This window comes from Caloenas nicobarica, chromosome 16 (assembly GCF_036013445.1).
Source record: "Caloenas nicobarica isolate bCalNic1 chromosome 16, bCalNic1.hap1, whole genome shotgun sequence".
NCBI classification, from domain to species: domain Eukaryota; kingdom Metazoa; phylum Chordata; class Aves; order Columbiformes; family Columbidae; genus Caloenas; species Caloenas nicobarica.
The window spans coordinates 4,579,144-4,598,522 of NC_088260.1; the positions used below are offsets into that span (position 1 = coordinate 4,579,144).

Here is a 19,379-nt window from a genome sequence, read left to right on the forward strand (position 1 = left end):
GAAAAGGGTCCGCGCGGCGCCGCCCGCAGGGCAGCGGGGGAACGGCGGGGGCGGCCCCGCGGGGCGGGCGGCGGCTCGGCCGGCTTTGGCGAGCCGTGGCCAGTGTCTGTGCGGCCATTGCCACAGCCAGCGGCTGGTCACGTCTCCACCACGGGCATGGGCGTCCACGCTGCTGCTGACACAGCCCGTGGGGCTGCGGGGCCTGCGGCTGGTGGGGCCAGCAGCCAAACCAGGACCCCAAGAGGTCTTGGGGACCAAACCGTGACCTGAGAAGTCTTGGGGACCCTCGCAACCCCTCTCCCATAAGGGGAGACTGATCCGCGCTGTGATGCGAGTGTTTCCTTGGTGCAGCTGGAGACACCACGGGGTGAATTCACTCGTTAAACTGGATTTCTGGCAAATTAATTGTGATGCAATAAAGATATTTCCACGCATAAGTTTTTATTTTCTCAATAATTTGTTAAAGTACTTCATTAAGGCGTCATGTTCCCAAAGAAAATACTCCAATTATTGTAATAGTTCTGATTTTTGTGAGAGAAAACCAAAACTCAATGTTATTATACATCCGCATGTCCCCGGGGATTTCAGTTGAGTTTGTTCCTGCTTCGTGCCTGGGGGTGGTGAGAGGAGAAGGAGGCGAATCGAGCACGGAGTAGTTTTCTAGAATACATTTACATTTAAGAATCTTAATGTTGTAGTTAGTTGTTGCTGGCATGATTAATGATAGCTTCCTAGACCTCAATGAACTAAACACTCATTGAACTATATCTGAATATAAACCCCAGGGAATAAATGCAGCTATTATGTTCTAAAGGTCAATTTACTGACATTTCCTGAAAACAAAACGTGACAGCTTGGGCGGAAACACCGAAATGGTGGAGCGGGGAGGGGTGGGAGATGAGATAAAGGCCGGGCTGCTGCCAGCGAGCGCAGAACTTGGAGGAAAAAGGAAATTACACACATCTGGTTCTGACATCTCTGTGAAAGGCTCTGAAGCCAACGTGCAAACTCTGCCGACAATCCTCCAGCCTGTGCTGTAAAGAACACTCAGAACACGCTTCTAAAGCATATTTAGATACACTCAAACACCTAAAAAACTCCAAATAAGCAGCAAGAGATTATTTTGGTCGTATGAAATTCAAGATGAGGTAACGCAATTGAAAAAGTCATCTTTTATCTTGCCTAAAATAGGCTGGTGCCCCTGATAACGTGGCTGGGCCACTGTCTGATTTGGGGACATTTCGTGCAACGCTAAATCTCTCAAACCAAACCTCTGTCACCTGAAAACCTTCTCAAAAGTTAATTCCAAAGTGCTGTGCGTATCTGGTATAAAATTGAATACTAAAATGATTCTTCCCATAGGTATTAATATCCAATCGGAAAATTCCAAATTAAGCCCAGAGATTAACTTTATTTTTCTTTAACTTTACTGTAAAAATTCACAAAATGTTACATTAAAAACAAATGAATATTCCCAGTAAGAATCACTTCTCTGCCTCGCTCTCTCGTGATGTGTAAAACCTTGGGGGATTACTGAACTGCAGCGAGTCGCGTTATTTCATGGCAGAAGGAAATGGGACACCCAGCATTAATAGATTTAAATCTTTTAATGCTCCTTTGGCACAATCCAGAAGGCTCAAGTGAGGACAAGTCTTTTATTAATAGAACTTATCTTATTAATAGAACCTCTGCAAATGCTACTTTTCAGCCACAGAGCAGCCGGTGAAGTTCCTCATTTAAAAACAATCTACGTGGTTAAAATTTAGACGCCTTAGTGCATTAAAAGTGATCTCAAATCACATGTTGCAAATATGATTCATCGAGATCTGCCCAAATGAAGGCAGGAGTGGCAGCAGCAGCTGCCAGCACAGTCACCAGATCTCGGCTCTGTCAGGCCCACGTTACTCCCTAAAACATCTGTGTTTGGGAGGGTTTCTTGTTAGCAAATCCTTAACAAAGCTAAAGGAAAAAAATGTAGGTTTTCCTGGGTTTGGCTGATCTGTGGGATCGCGCTTTTACCCCGCTTACAGGGACGGCAGGAGGAGCTCTTATGTTTTAATGTAAGATTATTAAAAACAAATCTGTGTATAATTTGGTATTTCAGGGATGACTCTAAATCGGGAGAATTTAGGTGGCACAGGAGTTTTTGAAAACCAAACTGTACTGATATTTCTTAAGGTGTCTTAAAGCAATCTCTTGCATGAGAAATATGGGAAATGTGCCATTGCTTGTTCCAACATAGCATTCACAAGGCTTTTCCACTATCTTTTCAGTTGCTTTGACTAAAATTGCAAGCTATTATTGTGGAAAAAACCACATTTTAAATTAAATCATATGTAAAAGTTCATAGCATATCAAAAGTTTGTTGAGGAGCATAAGCATTTCCAAAAAGAGATGACCAGATTTTGAATTAAGATATGACGTCAGTGCAAATCCAGATGTTGAACTGCACAGAGTATCCACTCTTGATGCTGAAGCTGCCAAGATTGTGCCATTCTCATAGCAATTACAGATTTTTTTTCACTCGGTTCTTGTATCTGACTTGCTCCAAAAATAGATCCTGCCTGCAGAAATTATTAAAGATTGCATGCAACCTTTTGTATGGGTAAATTTGTGTTCAAAATTTCTTTTCAGCCACTTTAGCGTGTTCCTCTTTCTGGCAAAGGCCTTTGTTCTTGGCCCCGTGTGCTCTTACGTAAAGTTCTCCTGAACGCTTGGTTTGTATTTTTTTTTTAATGTCATCTCCTGGTTAAAAGCTTTCAGTTCTTACAACCCAGGATTATTATTTTTATGTCTTCCATTCATAGCACAGAGAAAATAGTAACAGCATCTAGAAGCTAGCTGGAAGTGGAATTTTAAATAACGGACCTTCTTTTCTATTATTTAAAGATTGTCACCAAAGGGCTTGGTAGGATAACGGTGCCTACAGCACCCAGGCTTTTAATTCTCTGTGTGACAAACCCCTGCTCGTACGCAGAGGCGACAAAACACCTGAATTTTGGTGACCGGCCCCGTTACGCCCCCCGGTGATCGCAGCCACCTCCGTTCCTCTGGGGCGTGCACAGCAAAAAAACCAAGGCCGCCCCAAAACAGGAGGTAAAAGTTCTCTCTTATTTCAGTGGCATCACTATTTACGCACTTCCAGCTGTACTAGCCCCGTTTTTCCGTGTTTAAGGGGTATTTTCGCGCCCGCCCCGCCCCGCCCCGCTCCCGCGGAACCTCCGCACCCGCCTCCGCCAACACACGGCCGCTTCCTCTCCTCCCATTGGCTCCGCCCGCTCGCTGTCGGCGGCGGGACAGCCAATGGCGTGCGGCGCGGCGGGAAGGCCCGCCCTCCGTGAGCGGCCCGCTGAGCGCCGCGCAGGGCGGGGGCCGCGCCGGGGGCGCCGCGGCGGACGGCGCCCGGTTGAGGCGGCGGCGGCGGCGGCGTGGAAGCGGCCATGAAGGTGAAGGGGGGGTTCCTCCGGCCGGGGGAGCGCCTTTCCCCTCGCTGCGGGGAGGGAGGAGGGGGGCGAGGCGGCGCGTGACGGGCCGGGACCCCGGTGGGCTGGGCCGTGCGGCCCCTCCCTCTGTCCCCCCGCCTCAGGCCGCTGGCCCTTCCCGGGCCTGCCCCGTTACCGGGGGACCCCCGGGACCGCCTCGCCGAGGAGCTCCGGCGCCCTGCTCTGACTCAGCAGCCGGGCAGGGCCTGGTGCCGCCGCCTGAGGGGAGCCCCACCGGCTCCACACGCAGCTTGCGGTTCGATCCCCGCCGGCGGCTGAAGGGCTGGCTGGCGCGGCTCCGAACGGGCCGGAGCGGGGCCCGGGGCGGTGCGTGGGCGTTGGGGCGGGAGGGGGAGGCGGTTGGGAGGCAGATGCCGCCGGGCCGGTGTGCGGGGGGCTCGGCAGGGGCTGGCGGGGGGGCCCGATGCGGTGCGGGGTTCGCTCCCCAGAGGCGCGTCTGGCTGTGCTGAGGGCCAGGGCCGAGGGGACCGCGCATCTCCCAGTTCGGCGGGCTCCGAGGGGTGCTCGATCTCTGAAAAAGCTGTGCTTGATCTCAGAGGGGGTGTAAATACGAAATTTCAGCTAAAAAAAAAAACCCACCACAACCCCCCACAAACATCCTTTCTGCTGTTCTCCTCTTGGTCTGCCAGCTTTGATAGCACGTCGCGCTTGCACAGTGTGTCAGGAGCAGCTTCTGGGGGTGGGTGTATGTCTGAGGTGAAGTTCTCATCAGGTTACTGAACACCCCTAAAGCCAAGAACAAGAGCAGAGAAGTTCAAACACGGTATTTGGCCCCTGTAGGATGCACATAAGGTGCGGAGAACTGAGGGCAGCTTGTTAGAAGGGGATGTAGAAGTGGTGACTGATGTAGTGGGAAAGGCTTTGGGGGCAGAAATTGGCAAAGTTTTAACTAATTCTCGAGGGAGGGAGTTTTTGGTTTAGTGTGTCTCATTCATGTCTTGTGTTGGTGCTTTTCAGCATGGTCTCATTTCTTTTACTGAGTAATATGACGAGTCTAGACACTGTAATTTGATTATGGGTTAATGACACTAATGCGTAGAAAGAATCCACCGCTGACTTAGGCTAAGGAGAAAATCACCAATGCCCACGTTGCCTTACCCTTCACCTTAAAATGACTTGATGCTTGACAGTAAGTAAGTGAGATTTTCAGTTTGGTACTAACACTGCTCACGTGTCCAAAATGGATAACAAACATTTCCAAAGTATATATTTGTTTAGTGTTAACAGTGATGTCTGAGCAGTTGTTAGACGCTTTTCAGTAAAATAAGTCTAAGAAGCAGCTGTTAAACTATCAGGCAAGGGTTGTGGTAGCAACTACGTTATTTCCTTTTCAGTCGTTTTGTGTCCTGCTGCTGTTGTGACCCCCTGAAAGACCATAGTCAACTAATGAAGCAGGTCGAATTCTTAAGAACTTTTGGGGATCATTGTTTTATTTTTTCTGTTATTTATATGTGGCTATTTTAAAATCTTATAAAGCTAGCTCATCAGTTTTTAAGAATACATGAAAATTAAGAGTAACGTTTCTGCAACTCACAGCTTTCCCTTAAGACAAGGAAAAATACATTTCAAAAGTCCCAAGTTTTAAAATTGGGAACTCTCTTGGATTAATTCATTGGTTTTCAGAATGCATTTCTAAAAGTTAATTGCTCATGCTAATAAACTAGGATAGTTATACATCATAACTTGTTTTGTATAGGAAAAATTAATGCTGATCGGTTTCCACTCTTCATAATTGAGAAGTAGAGAACAGGTCTCAGTTTGATGGTGGTTTAATGATTGGCTCAGAGCCTAATTAGACATCAGGCGGGTCCAAGCGCTTGGGGTGTCTGTGGGCGCAGCCACGTGTGGGGGTCAGGAGGGGCCACTCGAGTTCATCCCCCTTCAGCTCCGTTTGCAGGACGCTTAGGCAGATTTTCTTCTCTGTGTGTGGTGCCCATAGCGCAGAGGTTTCTTCTTGTGCCTAGGATGAATTTTGCTCTGGAAATAGCTGTAAAATTAGATTACTGAATTTAACTTGTTACATGTCTATTCGATGTTATTACTGCACATGGTATTATGTGTTGTACAGCTTAGAAGCAAAACAACCGTCTTCAATATTTCACTGTATTGCAACGCTTTTAATGTCAGCTTCCAACAGTAAAAGTGAAATACCAAGTTTGTGTGGGTTGGAGAGACGCTTTTGATGTTCCGTACCAAGGCCCTTGGGTGAAGGTGGTGGGGTAGGACACGTTTGCTCCCATGGCGTTGTTTCTCACAGCTTCCCTCTCAACCAGAGTGAGGACAACTCTTGCCTTTTGTGCTCAGTGGTTTGGAAGGAGACGTTCTGACTTATCCCCACTTACTGAGTTAAGTGCCCACAAATTTAACAGGGCTGTGTTCACTTCAGCAAAATGTGCAATTTAATATAGAGATTAATCTGGTTACTACAGGAATCGAAGCACCATCATTATTGATCTGAAGTGCACGTTCTGGTTGGTTTAGGTTTTATAGCAAGAACTGCAAGTCTCAAAAGCAATTATTTTATGTCTTCGTGCTTTGGGGGAAAAAAAAAAAGCTTCTGCCCTGGAATGAAAAACAGAACAGCTCTAACCAGCATAGTTAAGGAAAAAAAAGTATAGAGAACAAAAAAGAATGATTAAAGGGAGTTTTACCACTCAGCTTCCTTTCAGAAAGAACCTGATGCGTTCTGTTTGCCTTCTTTTTTTTCAGTAAGTTTCAGTGAGCCACATGACAGTGATTAAACATGTGACAACTTGGAGTCCAAATTCCAGCTTTAAGTAGAATATGCACTTTTGATAGACGATCTAGTGCTAAAGGCTTTCAAAGATAAGCAGCAGCAATTTATTTATGCATTTAGAATTTCTCATAGTGTTTTAAGATTGAATTTTATGACTCAAAGCTGAAATCCAGTCAGTTTGGAATGAGTTCATTTAGAGTTATTTTAATTTCTTGTTAGACCTTTGTAAGGTAACAAATGAGCAGGTTCAGGGAGGTCTTGAAAAACATTTATCTCTCAGAGAAACTAGACCTTAAGTAGTGTCTAATGAAGATTGGTTTGTTACTTTGAAGACCCAGAAACTTTTTTTTTTTTTTTTTTTTTTGGAGAGAGTTTTATTGTGAGTGATATAAGACCTGGATTAGTTCTGGAGAAGATCGTGCAGGGACAGTTCTGCACTAATTATGATTAATTGTATTGCTGCCTGTCAGCATTTCAGGTTTTGCCCCCGACCTATAACTGGCTATCGGTCTCTTCCTTCTTTGCTCTACCATTGCGTTACCTCCTCAAATTCCTTACCCTTTTTGTGCAGAACTCTGCTAGAAAAGGAGTTATGAACGTGAGCTCCTTGTGCCTGCGTTAGCCTCTCGGAAGCGAGTCTTTCCTACTTTGGTTTGCAGCTGGGAAGTGGAGATTATTGGGCTGTTACAGACGTTAGTGTGCAGAATTCCCGGTGCTCTGGGAATTCACAGCGCATACTTTTGGGATGATGACAGATGGAGTGAAGTAGCTCTTCAGCAGCAAGTCACATCTGATGTGGGCTTTCAGATATTATTATTATTATTATTATCTTTTTCTTTGTGAATGTTTTCAGGCGGGAGCTACTTCCATGTGGGCTTCCTGCTGTGGGTTGCTGAACGAGGTGATGGGGACCGGGGCGGTCCGTGGCCAGCAGGCCGGCTTTGCGGGAGGCGCGGGCCCCTTCCGATTCGCACCAAACACGGACTTCTCAGCCTACCCATCTCCGGCTGCGGCGGGCGCCAGCATCGTTTGCAAAGCCTGTGGACTTTCCTTTTCGGTTTTTAGGAAAAAAGTGAGTATGTTTCCTATTGCATAGTATTTTTACTCACGCAAACTCACGTGTGGGCGTGTTGGGAGATGAATGTGTGTTTTTCCTTAGATAAGGAAACGCGAGGCAGGCGGCCAGGGAGGGAGGAAGTGCCTTATTCTGAGGTCACAGGAAATTAATGTCAGACAGGATTAGAAGTTAAGAGGTCTGATGTTCATTAATCGCTGACACATTGGATCTGGCCTGACCTAAAACTTAGTGGACTCTAATTTGTTAAGATACGTGTTTTAGCTTCAGAATCTTAAACATTGAAACAAAGATTGTTTTGAAGACGATACCAGACGTAGTGTTGAATGCTGGAATGAAGAAACTGCACGATGGAAAAGCTCAAAAAGCTTTTCTGTGAAACGCTTGTGTAATTCTTGTTTCCTAACCAGGCTTTGTTCTGTTACTTGCTATTGCACTCCAACTGCTTCTTGCTGCGTTTGGAGGCAGGTTGGTGGGTTAATGCCAATAAATGAAATTGAGATTGTTCATATTATTTCTGTGCATCATGACTGTCCAGCATCATTAGTTTGTCCACTCAGTGACCTAATTCTCTTCAGCTCTTTTAGATAAACTTGAAGCCTCTTTCCTCGGTTTGTGTGTTCAGTTTCCCCTTCCTCTGCGTCCTGTTGTTTGCATGGCAAACACTCTGAATTAGCTGTTGTGTATGGACATTTTCTGACGTTAATACTAATTTACTAAAATCCTGAAAAACTTGAAGAATTTGGATTCGTTCACAGTGGATGAGATGACCACTGAAGATCACTGCTGAACATTCTAGCTTTTGTGTGTTGTAGTGAGTCTTTAGAACAAAGCTCTCCTCAGAAATGAACATCTGGCATCTGGGAGTGTTTACCTACCACGTGATTCATCACATTTAAGGCCTACTTTGAATTCTTTGAATCAATTGGGAAAGAATTATGTTCTTTAAAGTTTGGGGATTGTACTGGTTTTTTACACTTGTGAGAAGGGTAGTGACACTTAGTATATTCAAAAGTATTTTAACATACCATAAAATGACTGGCTTTCAACTTTGGTTATTGTCTAAACTACAACTTGAGTACTTTATTCATTTGTTCTTTCACAATGTTTTTTCATTGAAACCTCAAATCAGCTGCCAGTAGTGCTACAAAAGTGATAGACTGTGGTGGAACACCTGCAAAACTATAGGACAGGGTGGTTTTCTAGACTTAAATCCTACAAATGATGTATGTAAAAATTGACAGTTGAAAGACTGATAGTAAATTCTGTAGCCCGGGGAAGGAAAGAGCCGATGTGGATCTGTTTCCTGGGACGCAGAGCTGAATGGTTATTTTTTCTTTCTCCTTAGCATGTGTGTTGTGACTGCAAGAAGGATTTTTGCTCAGTGTGTTCAGTCTTACAAGCCAATCTCAGAAGATGTTCCACTTGTCACTTGCTGCAAGAAACAGCCTTTCAGCGACCTCAGTTAATGAGACTGAAAGTCAAGGATCTGCGTCAGTATCTGGTTCTCAGAAACATCCCGACAGACACTTGCAGAGAGAAAGAAGACTTGGTGGATCTGGTGCTGTGCCACCACGGGCTGGGGCCGGAGGAGGACGCGGACGCTGGCAGCTTGCACTCCTCACGCTCACAGACTTCGGGGTTTTTTACTCATCCGTTTTCTATGTCTGTATCGGTGTCGTCTCAAGGAGAACTTGCAAACAGAAGGGGAAGCACAGGAAATGGAACACCTTCACGGGTACAATCGTTAACATGTGCTTTGTGGTACAGCATAGCTTTTTTATTTCTTAATAGGCTTGCATCGCTCAAAAGTAAAATGCCAATTGGTACCATTCGGGGTGGCAGGAAAAATGCCTTTTGTATTTCTCACCTGAAAACAGAAGATTACAAGCTAAGATTGCTAGTTTAGGTGATAAAGGTGTCTTAAATCAATACGGATCAGTAGCAATTGAAACTTCAGAACGTCATTGTTATCTGTGACCATTTGGGTGCAAAGGAAGATACTTTATAAGGGATAATGTGTTTTTTATCCTGATCAGTTTCATTTTTTACACAGGGACAAGTGGAAACTTCTTCTATAAATAATGAAGAAGAAAGTGCAGAAGAGCAGGTGAGATATGAACTATTCAAAGAACCATAAAGTGTTTAGATCTCTGTCAACATTTAGTATCACGCTCTAGTTTTCAGAATTAGCAATGCGTATCTGCAAATACTTGCTGTCAAAAGAATAAAATAGCCAAGCTGCTGCAGCTCGGTGTAGCACCAAATCTGGTGCTCTGAACTTACCAGGACAGTTAAAAACATACAGTTTATGTGTTTCAGACCCCTGGATTGTCTAGAAAGCGAGCGAGGACGTCTTTGTCTGATATTTCAAGTCTGGAAGACATTGAAGGGTTGAGTGTTCGGCAGCTGAAGGAAATACTTGCGTGTAACTTTGTCAACTACTCAGGATGCTGTGAGAAATGGGAACTTGTGGAAAAAGTGAGCAGGCTGTACAGAGAGAGTGAGGAAAACCACAAGACACGTAGGTTTATATTTAATTCGCATTTTCTTAAGACTGCTTATTTTCTGGTTTCCAGCAGCTGGTTCTGCCAACAAAAGGACTTGTTATCTGACTTGGTCTGCTCAGCTGGAACACCTGGGAAGCGGGTTTTGACAATTCTGCACCTAGAGTAGTCGAACATGGTACTAGTGAGTAAATGAAGCTTTCCAGGATTGTCCTGGAGGTTTTTTTGAGACTTTTTTCCAAAGCTCAGAGAGCTCAGCTTTCACAGTGAAGGTAAAATTGCACAACTGAGCACCAGTTCCGCAGAGAACATGAAACTTGGCACCTCCGTGTCCTTTATTATGTTTCACAAGGTACTAGAGAGCTGCTCTGGCTGTCAACAGACCAACACAGTTCAGGTCTCTCACTGTGGCAGAGAATTAAAAAGCTCCAGTGGCACAAGTCCAGGCTCAAGTGGTTTGGTCTCAGTCCATGTTTTCACGATAAGGTGGGTCTGTGGCTGCAGCTCAGTGACTCGTGTTGTATCCTCTGTGACACGCAACAGTTGGTGTCTTGCACAGTTGTAGTAAATCCACAGACTCGTTCCTGTTCACAAAGTATTGTCTGAGAAACAACTTTTTGATATTGTTGTCAGCTCGGGAACCGCCTGCCTGGCTCTGTCAGGCTGTGAAGAGCAGGGGACTGTGGTGGCTGGAAAAAACTTACTGGCCCTGGGCCACTTCACAGCCAGGTTGTGGCAGCACATGTGCTGCAGGGACTGATAATTGGGGTGAAATAATCAGTTAATTGGGGTGGGGAAGGAGTGTGAAGGTGGGGGGGACTGTTAGTCAATGTCAAAACGTGGCTTAAGTGAGACCTTCAGTTTGGTCATAGGCTAGAATTGAAAACCTGCCTGAAATCAAGCTTTAAACTTAAAATTATCTTTTTTATCAACATGATCTGATGGAACATTTGGTTATTGATAGGGAACGTTGTCTATTTGCAGTGAAACTTGGCAGGTTTGGTTCAGTTCTGCCACTTTTATATGGCCTATTAAGGCTTCCACTTTTTACTCTGCTTTATGATTATTGTGTTTAATTTTCTGAGGAGAATGTTCTGCCAGACCAAGGAAAATGGAAAACAAACATGCTCTGAATTTTAATACAGCACATTATTTCACAGTTATTATATTCTCAATTGAAAGTGGTTTCTGAGTTTAAAGAATGAAACCACATATTCAGTGTTCATTTATGGACTTTCTAGTTCTTGTTTCCCAGCTTTTTCCAAAGGAAGATAGATTAATTTTTACCTGTGGGTTAGAAAAACTGTTGTGAGCAGCACTGCCTCATGCTAAATTGACCGTCTGTGTATTTTAGTGGTTGCCTGGGCTAGAATGTAACTGGTTTTCCAAGGCCTGAATGTGTGACCTCCCTCTCTTGCGTTTCAGAGGATGAGAAGATGCAGCTGAACGACGACGACGACAACCTGTGCCGGATCTGCATGGACGCCGTGATCGACTGCGTCCTGCTGGAGTGTGGCCACATGGTCACCTGCACCAAGTGCGGGAAGAGGATGAGCGAGTGCCCCATCTGCCGCCAGTACGTCGTGCGGGCCGTGCACGTCTTCAAATCCTAAACCTAGACCAAAACCGGGTTCTTATAGTCACCCTTCCAGGAGGGCCGAACCTTAGGACACAAGTCAGCTTTTTATTTCTCAATAAACATGACATTTTGAACATGAGGATCTGGAGGTTTGTGAAACATTTTTCTACAGCATACAGAACCCCAGGGTTGGACAGTACAAGGTGATGCTTGTGTGTACAGTAACAGTGCTGCCTGCCCGACCCTACAACACATGGACTGTTCAAGTCAGACTGTTTACAGCGGTTCTTGCTCTCTTCTGAAGAATATCACCTCTGATTACTGCATTCAGTACTCAACAAGGCATCAGAAAACACCTTTGCTCCACAATCTTAGTGTGTTATGTCGTCTAGTGCATTAGAAGCGATGAATATATCAGTTGAATATTCAGCTTTCATGTAATTATAGAATGTAACTGTTCCAACGCTGTTCCTACAACAGTGTTAACAGTATAAAATATGACTGTAGGCAGCACTGCCACTACCTGTACCTGCACAGAAGCCCTTAAGGAATCTATTTTATGCTGATTGCTTCGTTCTGAATGTGTGACATTACCGTGTGCTGTCTTGGCCATTCTCTGTCAATGTACAAAAAAAAAAAACCACCAAACCAACCTCTGTCACTTCACAGGGCTCAGATGTTTCGCAGGACTCTGCCATGGGGTGTCCAAATACCAATTACTAACTGTTTTTTAGTTTAGGAATAAAATATTTTTTTAAAAGGGGGTATAGGGAACCATAGTGGCCCTTAATCCACTCATGCCTATTGTAACTATTAATCTTACGTGTGATGATTGTACGCCGTGTGCCGCCAACCTCATCTTACTGTGAATACTAATCAGGGTCACGCAACTACTTGCTGCTAACATGTGGAATGTACGGTGTTACTAACCTTAAACGGGGAGGGCTTTAGGGAGGAGAAGGGAAAGCAAAGGTTTAAATCAATGACTTCTTACCAAGGCCAGGTCACTACCGTGGCAGCGTTTAAGTTTCCTGTTTAAAAAAAAAAAAAAAATAGAGGAGAGGTGAGGAAGGAGCTCATGTGGCTGGTTATCCTTTCCGCAGGGCTGATCAATGAAGCTGCAGTTTCTGCTTTTAATTTCCTACATGCAAACAAAGTACCAGAGCCAGGGAGGTGTTTTGCAGAGGCTGTAGTACCTGGGAGCTCTCACCTCTTACGCTGTCACACCTGCTTGTCTTCTATGTGAAAATGTAGCTCCTCAAAATCACAGCTTAGAGACACTGCTGGTGGTTTCTCAGAAGGGAGCAAACCTCTCAATGGCTTTATTTTTTAGAAGTAACCGTTTAATGATACTTAATTCCTGGAGTTGCTGTTCAGTGGGTAAACTGATAAAAACCCTCTGTGTTATTTCCATGCTGATCTTCAGCCACACAAGTTTAATAAACGTTTGTGATGGGCTTTCTCAGCCTCTTGTCTCTTTTGTTGGGTGCTCAGCTTCAGTATCTTCTTGAGATGTTTAAGTGTTCCTCCAGACTATGCTGGGCAGATTCCAGCTTGAGGAAAGCAGATACATTTACTTTATTCCCTTGATAAAAGTGTATTGGAATACACTAACTTAGAGGCACAGGACAAAGACTAAGTGCTGTGAAGCTATTTGTAGAATTACAGGGAGGGGCTTCTGCTCTTAACTCCTGGTGTTCACCAGGGCTGGAAACCAGTCCCTGCTCTGCCATTACACTCAGGTGTAACCCTGGGGGTCACTGCAGTCACCCCACACACCCCCGAGCACACATTCCTCCCCCCATCCCCAACCCTGTGTTGGAACAGAACCCGCAGAGCCAGCGCCTGTTTTTGTACAATTGTTTATACAAATTCAACAAAGGTAAAACTGCATCAGGAAGGTCTACGAAAACAACACCGTACAACAATGGCACTTATGGATGCAGAATTTTACAATCAGGAAATAACCATGTTATAAACCTTAAATGAGAACTCAACTCACACTTCAAAGAAAGAGACGACGTTTGACCATTTATTCTACAGCTGGACTCACTGTATAAATTAATTTTATATTGAGTACAAGAGCTCATGCTACAGAGTGAAACCCTCCTATGTGCAAAAGCCGAAATTGGAATTTTTTTTTAAATTTTGAGAAAAAGGTGATTTCTATACAGATAAAACTTGGCAAAGTGTTTTACTTCAACTATAATTTACACCTTATTTCCACAACATGCTTATGTCACTTCTGAAGTATACAAAGCAGGATATAAACTTCCATTAAAACATGCTTTAAGTTGAAAGTATGAACCTACTTTTCCTGACCTGGGCACGTTTGTAGATAGATACTGTCTACGAAGTATAGGTTAAGTTCTCGCCTACCATAAGTAAAGATAAAAATTGGCAATCAAAACCGAAACACTGGTAATGCATTCAAACATTGCATAAATAATTTTTAAACAATTTTTGTACAAAAATAGTTCTGCATAATGTAAGATGTAACAAAACAAAACGTGTTAAGAAGGCAGAAATGCAGTGCGTGGTCCACTCGAATGACACCAACTTTTGTTGTTGTTAAGAAATGAAAAGCAGAAATCAAATTTACACTACCAAGCACATGCTGTGGTACTTTAAATAACAGTTATTTCTTGGAGATCAGTCGTCTTCCGGGTGTGAATAATTATCATCAGTAACAGTCGCCTTATGAATTTGCATAAGAGCCAGTGCAGGACATCCCAGGTAGACTGAATTAGTGGCACAAGTTGAAATTCTTAACATGGGTAGTTTCATGTTGTTCTCTCCTCGACAAGAGTAGTAAAATCCAATCGCGGTATTTTCCAATATTCCAAGTTCACAATTGAAAATAAAATCCCTACGTGTTCTTAGTCCCTTCCCCCCCACCCAGCCCCAGTATTTACACGTGTCCTTTAACTAACTCAGTTTTTGCAGAAGCTTTTCTTCCACTTGCCCAAACTGAACACTTACGGACATCTCTGCGATGAACTGCTCGCAGCCTTCTTTTGTCACTTGCTTGCAGTACCTCAGGTCGATCTGGCAGATGTTTCCACAGCGTTTGAAGTAAGACAGGCACTGGTCAGTAACCTTATTGCAGTCTGCCAGGAAAAAAAAAAAGGGGGAAAAATTTAACAATGCGTCTGGGTTTGTCCCCGGCCCGAGGAGGGTTTATCCCGACGGCAGTAGGTCCTTGTGGCTCCTCCCACACTGTGTCGGCAGCGCAATCGCCCTGCCAGCCCTGGTGCCGTTCTCTGCTCCCCGTGACTGTTGTGTAACCGATGAGATGAAGCTAAAACGCACCAAATGTGCAGAAAATCCCCCGTGGAGGAGCAGCGAGGCCCGACGCGCAGCTCTGGCGCGGGAGGCGGCAGCAGCCCCGGCCGCACTGAGGAAAGGCCAGAGCTGCGCGGTTATTAGAGAGCCAGGTAAAGCCACTTCCACTGGGGAGCGTTTCACACGAGTCAAACACCGACGAGTAATTCCCATCCTCCCTCCCTCCCCTGCGCTTGCGTTGCTTACCTGATAAATTAATTTCTGTTAATGAATCCCGTGTGGTGGTTCCAACCGCGGTCAGCAGGTTAATAGACTGATCTGTCACGTGGTTACAGTAACTGAGATTGAGTTTGGAGAGCAGAGGCATGTGCCTGATGATCAGCCGCAAAGAAGCATCTGTAATATCCAGGCCGGCCAAACGCAGCTCAACTATGTTCCGTAGTTTACTCCGGTTGTCGATCTGACCTGGAAAGTGGAGGTAGGAGGTCACTCCCCAAACTCTCCCCCCGAATTGCAAACATCTGCAGGTCTATATGAAATGCACTGTGACACACAACGCTGCTGCCCTATGTCAACTTCAGACGCGTTTGCCTGTCGGGAGCTTTGGAGGGGACATCAGCAGGAACACTCGTCTATTTTTGGAACAGGCACGTGGACAAAGCCACCTCCTGATTTCAAAACAAAAGGGATGAAAGTAACTGCAGGGGCCCAGCGGAATTACAAGTCGGGAGTAAGCAGTAGGCTGTGCAGTGCATGCCAGAAAGCAGATCCGATTTGCTCAAAATTTCACCTGAGCTGATATCCGGGCGAATGTGGCATGACCCACAGAACTGCTCCTTCCCTGAACTGGAAGAAAGTGTTTCCATACTCTCTAAAGTACACCCGTTGCAGCCTGAAGAGAAGAAAGTCAGACAGAAAACCAGCACAGTGGCGCAGACGACTCAGCAGCCAGAGAACATCACTCGTCACCCAGGGGCTTCCAGCCAGAGGCGTTCAGGTCACCACTGGGAACACCTCGCGCGTCAGCCGAGCCCAGAATGCGCCGGCGGCAGCTGCGGGGGCTTCTGCCCGTTTCTCCGAGGGGTAACGGCAGCACAACGTGCCCCAGCGCGGCTGGGACGGGTCTCCCGCATGTTCCTCCCAACCGTTACCTGGCCGGTTGTCTGTGGGTGGCGACAAGAGGTCTCTCATTTGTGCGTCTTTCAGTCCCTCTGCCCACTGCACGTCCAGAGTTCGGAGTAAAGGACAACTGGAACTACAAAGTGCCGACACCGCTATCCACGAGCACCCTGACAACAGCAGGTCCCGAAGACCTGCAGATACAGAAGAAGTTGGAGCGTGTGGCCTCCCCAGAGACGCGGTGACCTCTGCTACGGGGGAAGCCTACGGCCGCTCTGAATAACGATCCCAGGCAAGCAGGGACCCCACAAACCCTCCGCCCAGCTCTCCACCTCTCCCACCATCTGGAGCCTCATTACTGTGGTGAGAGCAGAGCCCGCATCACTCCCTCCGCTAATTACATCAGCAATGTCACCTGTTGACTAAAACCTGCCTCAAATTACTTGACAAAGCACATCAAGTAGTCACAACACAACTATTTTTGGGCCCATTTTCACCCACTACAGCTTCATTCCTACATATCCAACTCTCCTGGGATACCTGGATCCCTGCAGACATTCCTCAGAGACTGCAGTTTACATACAAACTTGTTTTCTAAATTCAGTGAAGTGGTCAAAAAACCCACCACTTACCTGGCAGTCTGTTGATAAGCCAACTCAGCTGCTTTTTAGATATATTTGTCCAGCTAAGATCAAGGGTTACAGGCTGTCTCCTAATAATGCCACTAAGCATAAGTGGAGTGATGGATTTACAATGGTTTAAATCTATTTTGGTCCATAATCTTTTGTCACAGCACCTACCCAAAGAGAAAAAAAAAAAAGCCAACAGCGCTTAATTTGGCACTTGTTTTGATTTCTGCAAGATTTTAAAAAGGTGTCATTAAACAGCAGGGAAAACTACAGCATTTAACCAAAAATAGGAAAAATAAGGCTGAACAAGGCTAAGAGAAGCACAACACAATGGTATGTAGGTCTGAAGTTTCTCCATCAAATAGATCACGCCATAAAGCATGGAATTATTACCACAGAATTACAAGTGTCGACAACTTCAGATCTCACTTTAAGTCATCAGAGCACTTACTAAAATCCATTTACTAGCCTGAAGACACGCCACACCTTAGTTACCGTTGGAATAGAAAGCCTGGTTTAAACATGACTGTCCTGATTTCCCCTGTGCTTTCCTCACTTAACCACTGAATTTGGTAAAACAGATCCCCCACTCTCCTGTTCCATGCTTGTGTTATTCCCGTCTATGTGGCTTATGCATTTTTACCCTCTTTATGCTTCTCTACAGGGAAAAAAGCAAGACGTCCTAACGAGTGTGCAAGATTCTGCGTTTTCTATTTTTTTCCATGAGAAAATACTGCACTGACATGGCAAAGGCATTTGCCAACTTTCTGTGATGCTGTGGAGACGCTCCACGCACACCTTCTTGCACTGAGCTCTCACCCTCTGTCGCTCACCCTGTTTGTTACCGGGCTGTGCTGGGAAGGAGTCGCTGTTACCACCTGCATGCACGTTACAGCTGAATCCGAGGCAACAGCCAAAAGACCTGACTGCAAGTGAAACACACAAATCTGCCCAGCAAAGCCTCCTGCTGCCGTACGGTCACCACCTGTGTCAGCGTTCACACTGGCACCCCGAGCAGACACGCCGTAACGACGGTAACGAAGGATTCCTCCATCAGCACCGCTGGTACAGAACACAGCAAACGGGATCGCTCTGCACGTCCCCCTCCACAGGGAAACAACCCGCACAGACCCAAGGAGAACACTGAGAGATCCTCACTATATCTCAATAGATATTTAATAGCTGAGCTGAACAAACTGCGTTAGCGGCCAGCAGGTCCTAGGGGCAGAATGACATCAAGCCTTGGCACGACCCGGCGTGGCCGTTCCAGCGGGCAGAACGCTGCGGCGTCTGAGCGTGGGACAGGCTGCTCCGGGCGGCACAGCCCCACGGGCTCACACACACACACACAATTCCCACAAGTGCTGGGAAATGCCATTTCTGAGAAAGCACCAGAACACACGCTACTTATCTACATGCTGCTGGTCACCCCCTGTCCTTGGGCTCAGAGCTCCAGGGATGACCCGCACGCCGCTTCTAGGAGGCTTTAGTGCCCCCGACACCCACCTCCCTCCCCGTCCACCCCGCTACCGGACCCCACTTGGCTTCCCACCCAACTTACCATCTGTTCCAGGTCTTGCAAACTCTCATACAGATGCACAAGTCTCTATGACTGAGGTAGCTAAAGACAGCCATCCAGACTTCCCTCTGCATCACGTGGGCTGCCCCGTCATCCAGGGGGAGCGAGTCCGGAGGGGGGCTGATGGGAGGAGGCCGGATAACGTGCCGCTCCATCTGAATGCATTTGGGAGGAGAGAGCGAAGGTGGCGGCCGGGCTATTCCCCGAGGTGTGCTGCGAAGGCTGGGGATGAGCTGGTGCCTCAGCTCCCGGGGAGTCCCGTTTAACCCTTTGCTGAACCTATGGAGTCTCTCGCTGTTGTTCAAAGCGCGCTTGGGTTCCTCGTTCTCGCTCTCAGGCTCAGATTTGATGGGTTGGTGATTCTCGTTGGCAAGGCTGTTCTCGGTTTTTTGGATCTCCTGGTTGAGCTCCTTGCTGAGCTCCTTGCTCAGTTCCTTATTGGGAAGCCGCCTTTTCCTCCTCATCTTGAACTTCTTCTTGTCCCTGGGCTCGGTGCCCTCCGTGCTGGGACCTGCAGTGGGCGAGCTGGACCGCGACTGGTCGCTGTCCTTGGACCGGGGAGGTGCTTCTGGCAGGTCGTCCTCCGGCTCCTGCTTGAGACGCCGCAGGGGTTTGATCATGGCAGTTCGGTCATCTGGAGCCTTCCACGATCGCCGCTGAAAAGGAAGAGACAAGGACTGACTATTTGAGCAAGAACCACTCAGCAACAGTTCACAGGTGGATGCCCCACACGGGCAGCCCTGCCCGGGGGGTCGGGCTGTGTGCCAGCGCCCGGCCCTGCCCAGCCAAGCACACGGGAACATTCGCCGGCCAAAGGTATCAAGTTCAAGTGCCATCATGGATGAGGAGTCCGGCTACTGATGCTCTGGACTGCACGAGAGTGATAAATGCGTTTATTCACCATGCATAACGCTGCGGGTTTGAGGGTTTTACTCACTGCACAGTGGACAATGCGCACACAGCAGCTGAGACGGCTCCTCCCCAGCAGGCCAGAAGAAACCAGGCTTCGCCACACTCGCTGGGCACCCACTTCAAAAACCAGTGACTGGCATTCACGCCCAATGGCCAAAAGACCAAATCCTGAAACCTCCTGAATCGCGGTCACCGACTCACACCGCAGCTGGGCTGCTGTGGCCTTCACTGCTGGATACTCACACCCTCGTTTAATTATGCTTTAGCTGCTCCTTTACATGCAGAATGGGGAATGTGACAGGTCTGACACTGCTACAGCCTGACGAGACCCAACGCTGACACCATATCCAACACAACGCCGGTGACGGGCTGGCTGGCGCCTCCTGTCCTGCCCGGTCACTGCTCCTCACAGCGACTGCACCGCGCTGGCTCACAGTCAGCAAACCGCTCTTTG

General features: G+C 46.7%; 2 protein-coding genes across 7 annotated transcripts in view; one reads left to right on the forward strand and one right to left on the reverse strand.

Annotated features, from left to right (window-relative positions):
- Positions 1–3,342: 3,342 nt before the first annotated feature.
- RNF34 (ring finger protein 34) lies at positions 3,343–12,866 on the forward strand. The gene is made up of 6 exons (XM_065646294.1): positions 3,343–3,446; positions 7,094–7,312; positions 8,664–9,053; positions 9,372–9,425; positions 9,638–9,839; positions 11,248–12,866. The coding sequence occupies exons 1-6, from the start codon at positions 3,441–3,443 to the stop codon at positions 11,433–11,435; spliced, it is 1,059 nt and encodes a 352-aa protein (XP_065502366.1). The 5' UTR covers positions 3,343–3,440; the 3' UTR covers positions 11,436–12,866.
- Positions 12,867–13,294: 428 nt separating this feature from the next.
- KDM2B (lysine demethylase 2B) overlaps positions 13,295–19,379 on the reverse strand; it is a 115,464-nt gene continuing 109,379 nt past the window's right edge. For 5 of the 6 annotated variants that reach the window (XM_065646776.1, XM_065646775.1, XM_065646778.1 and 2 more), the window contains 6 exons: positions 17,996–18,669; positions 16,438–16,601; positions 15,838–15,999; positions 15,477–15,578; positions 14,933–15,151; positions 13,295–14,511 (listed from right to left, as the gene is read on the reverse strand). In XM_065646776.1, coding sequence (XP_065502848.1) covers positions 14,330–14,511; positions 14,933–15,151; positions 15,477–15,578; positions 15,838–15,999; positions 16,438–16,601; positions 17,996–18,669 — 1,503 coding nt within the window. In that variant the 3' untranslated portion in view covers positions 13,295–14,329. The remainder of the gene's footprint in view (positions 14,512–14,932; positions 15,152–15,476; positions 15,579–15,837; positions 16,000–16,437; positions 16,602–17,995; positions 18,670–19,379) is intronic. The other variant, XM_065646777.1, reaches the window with a different exon arrangement.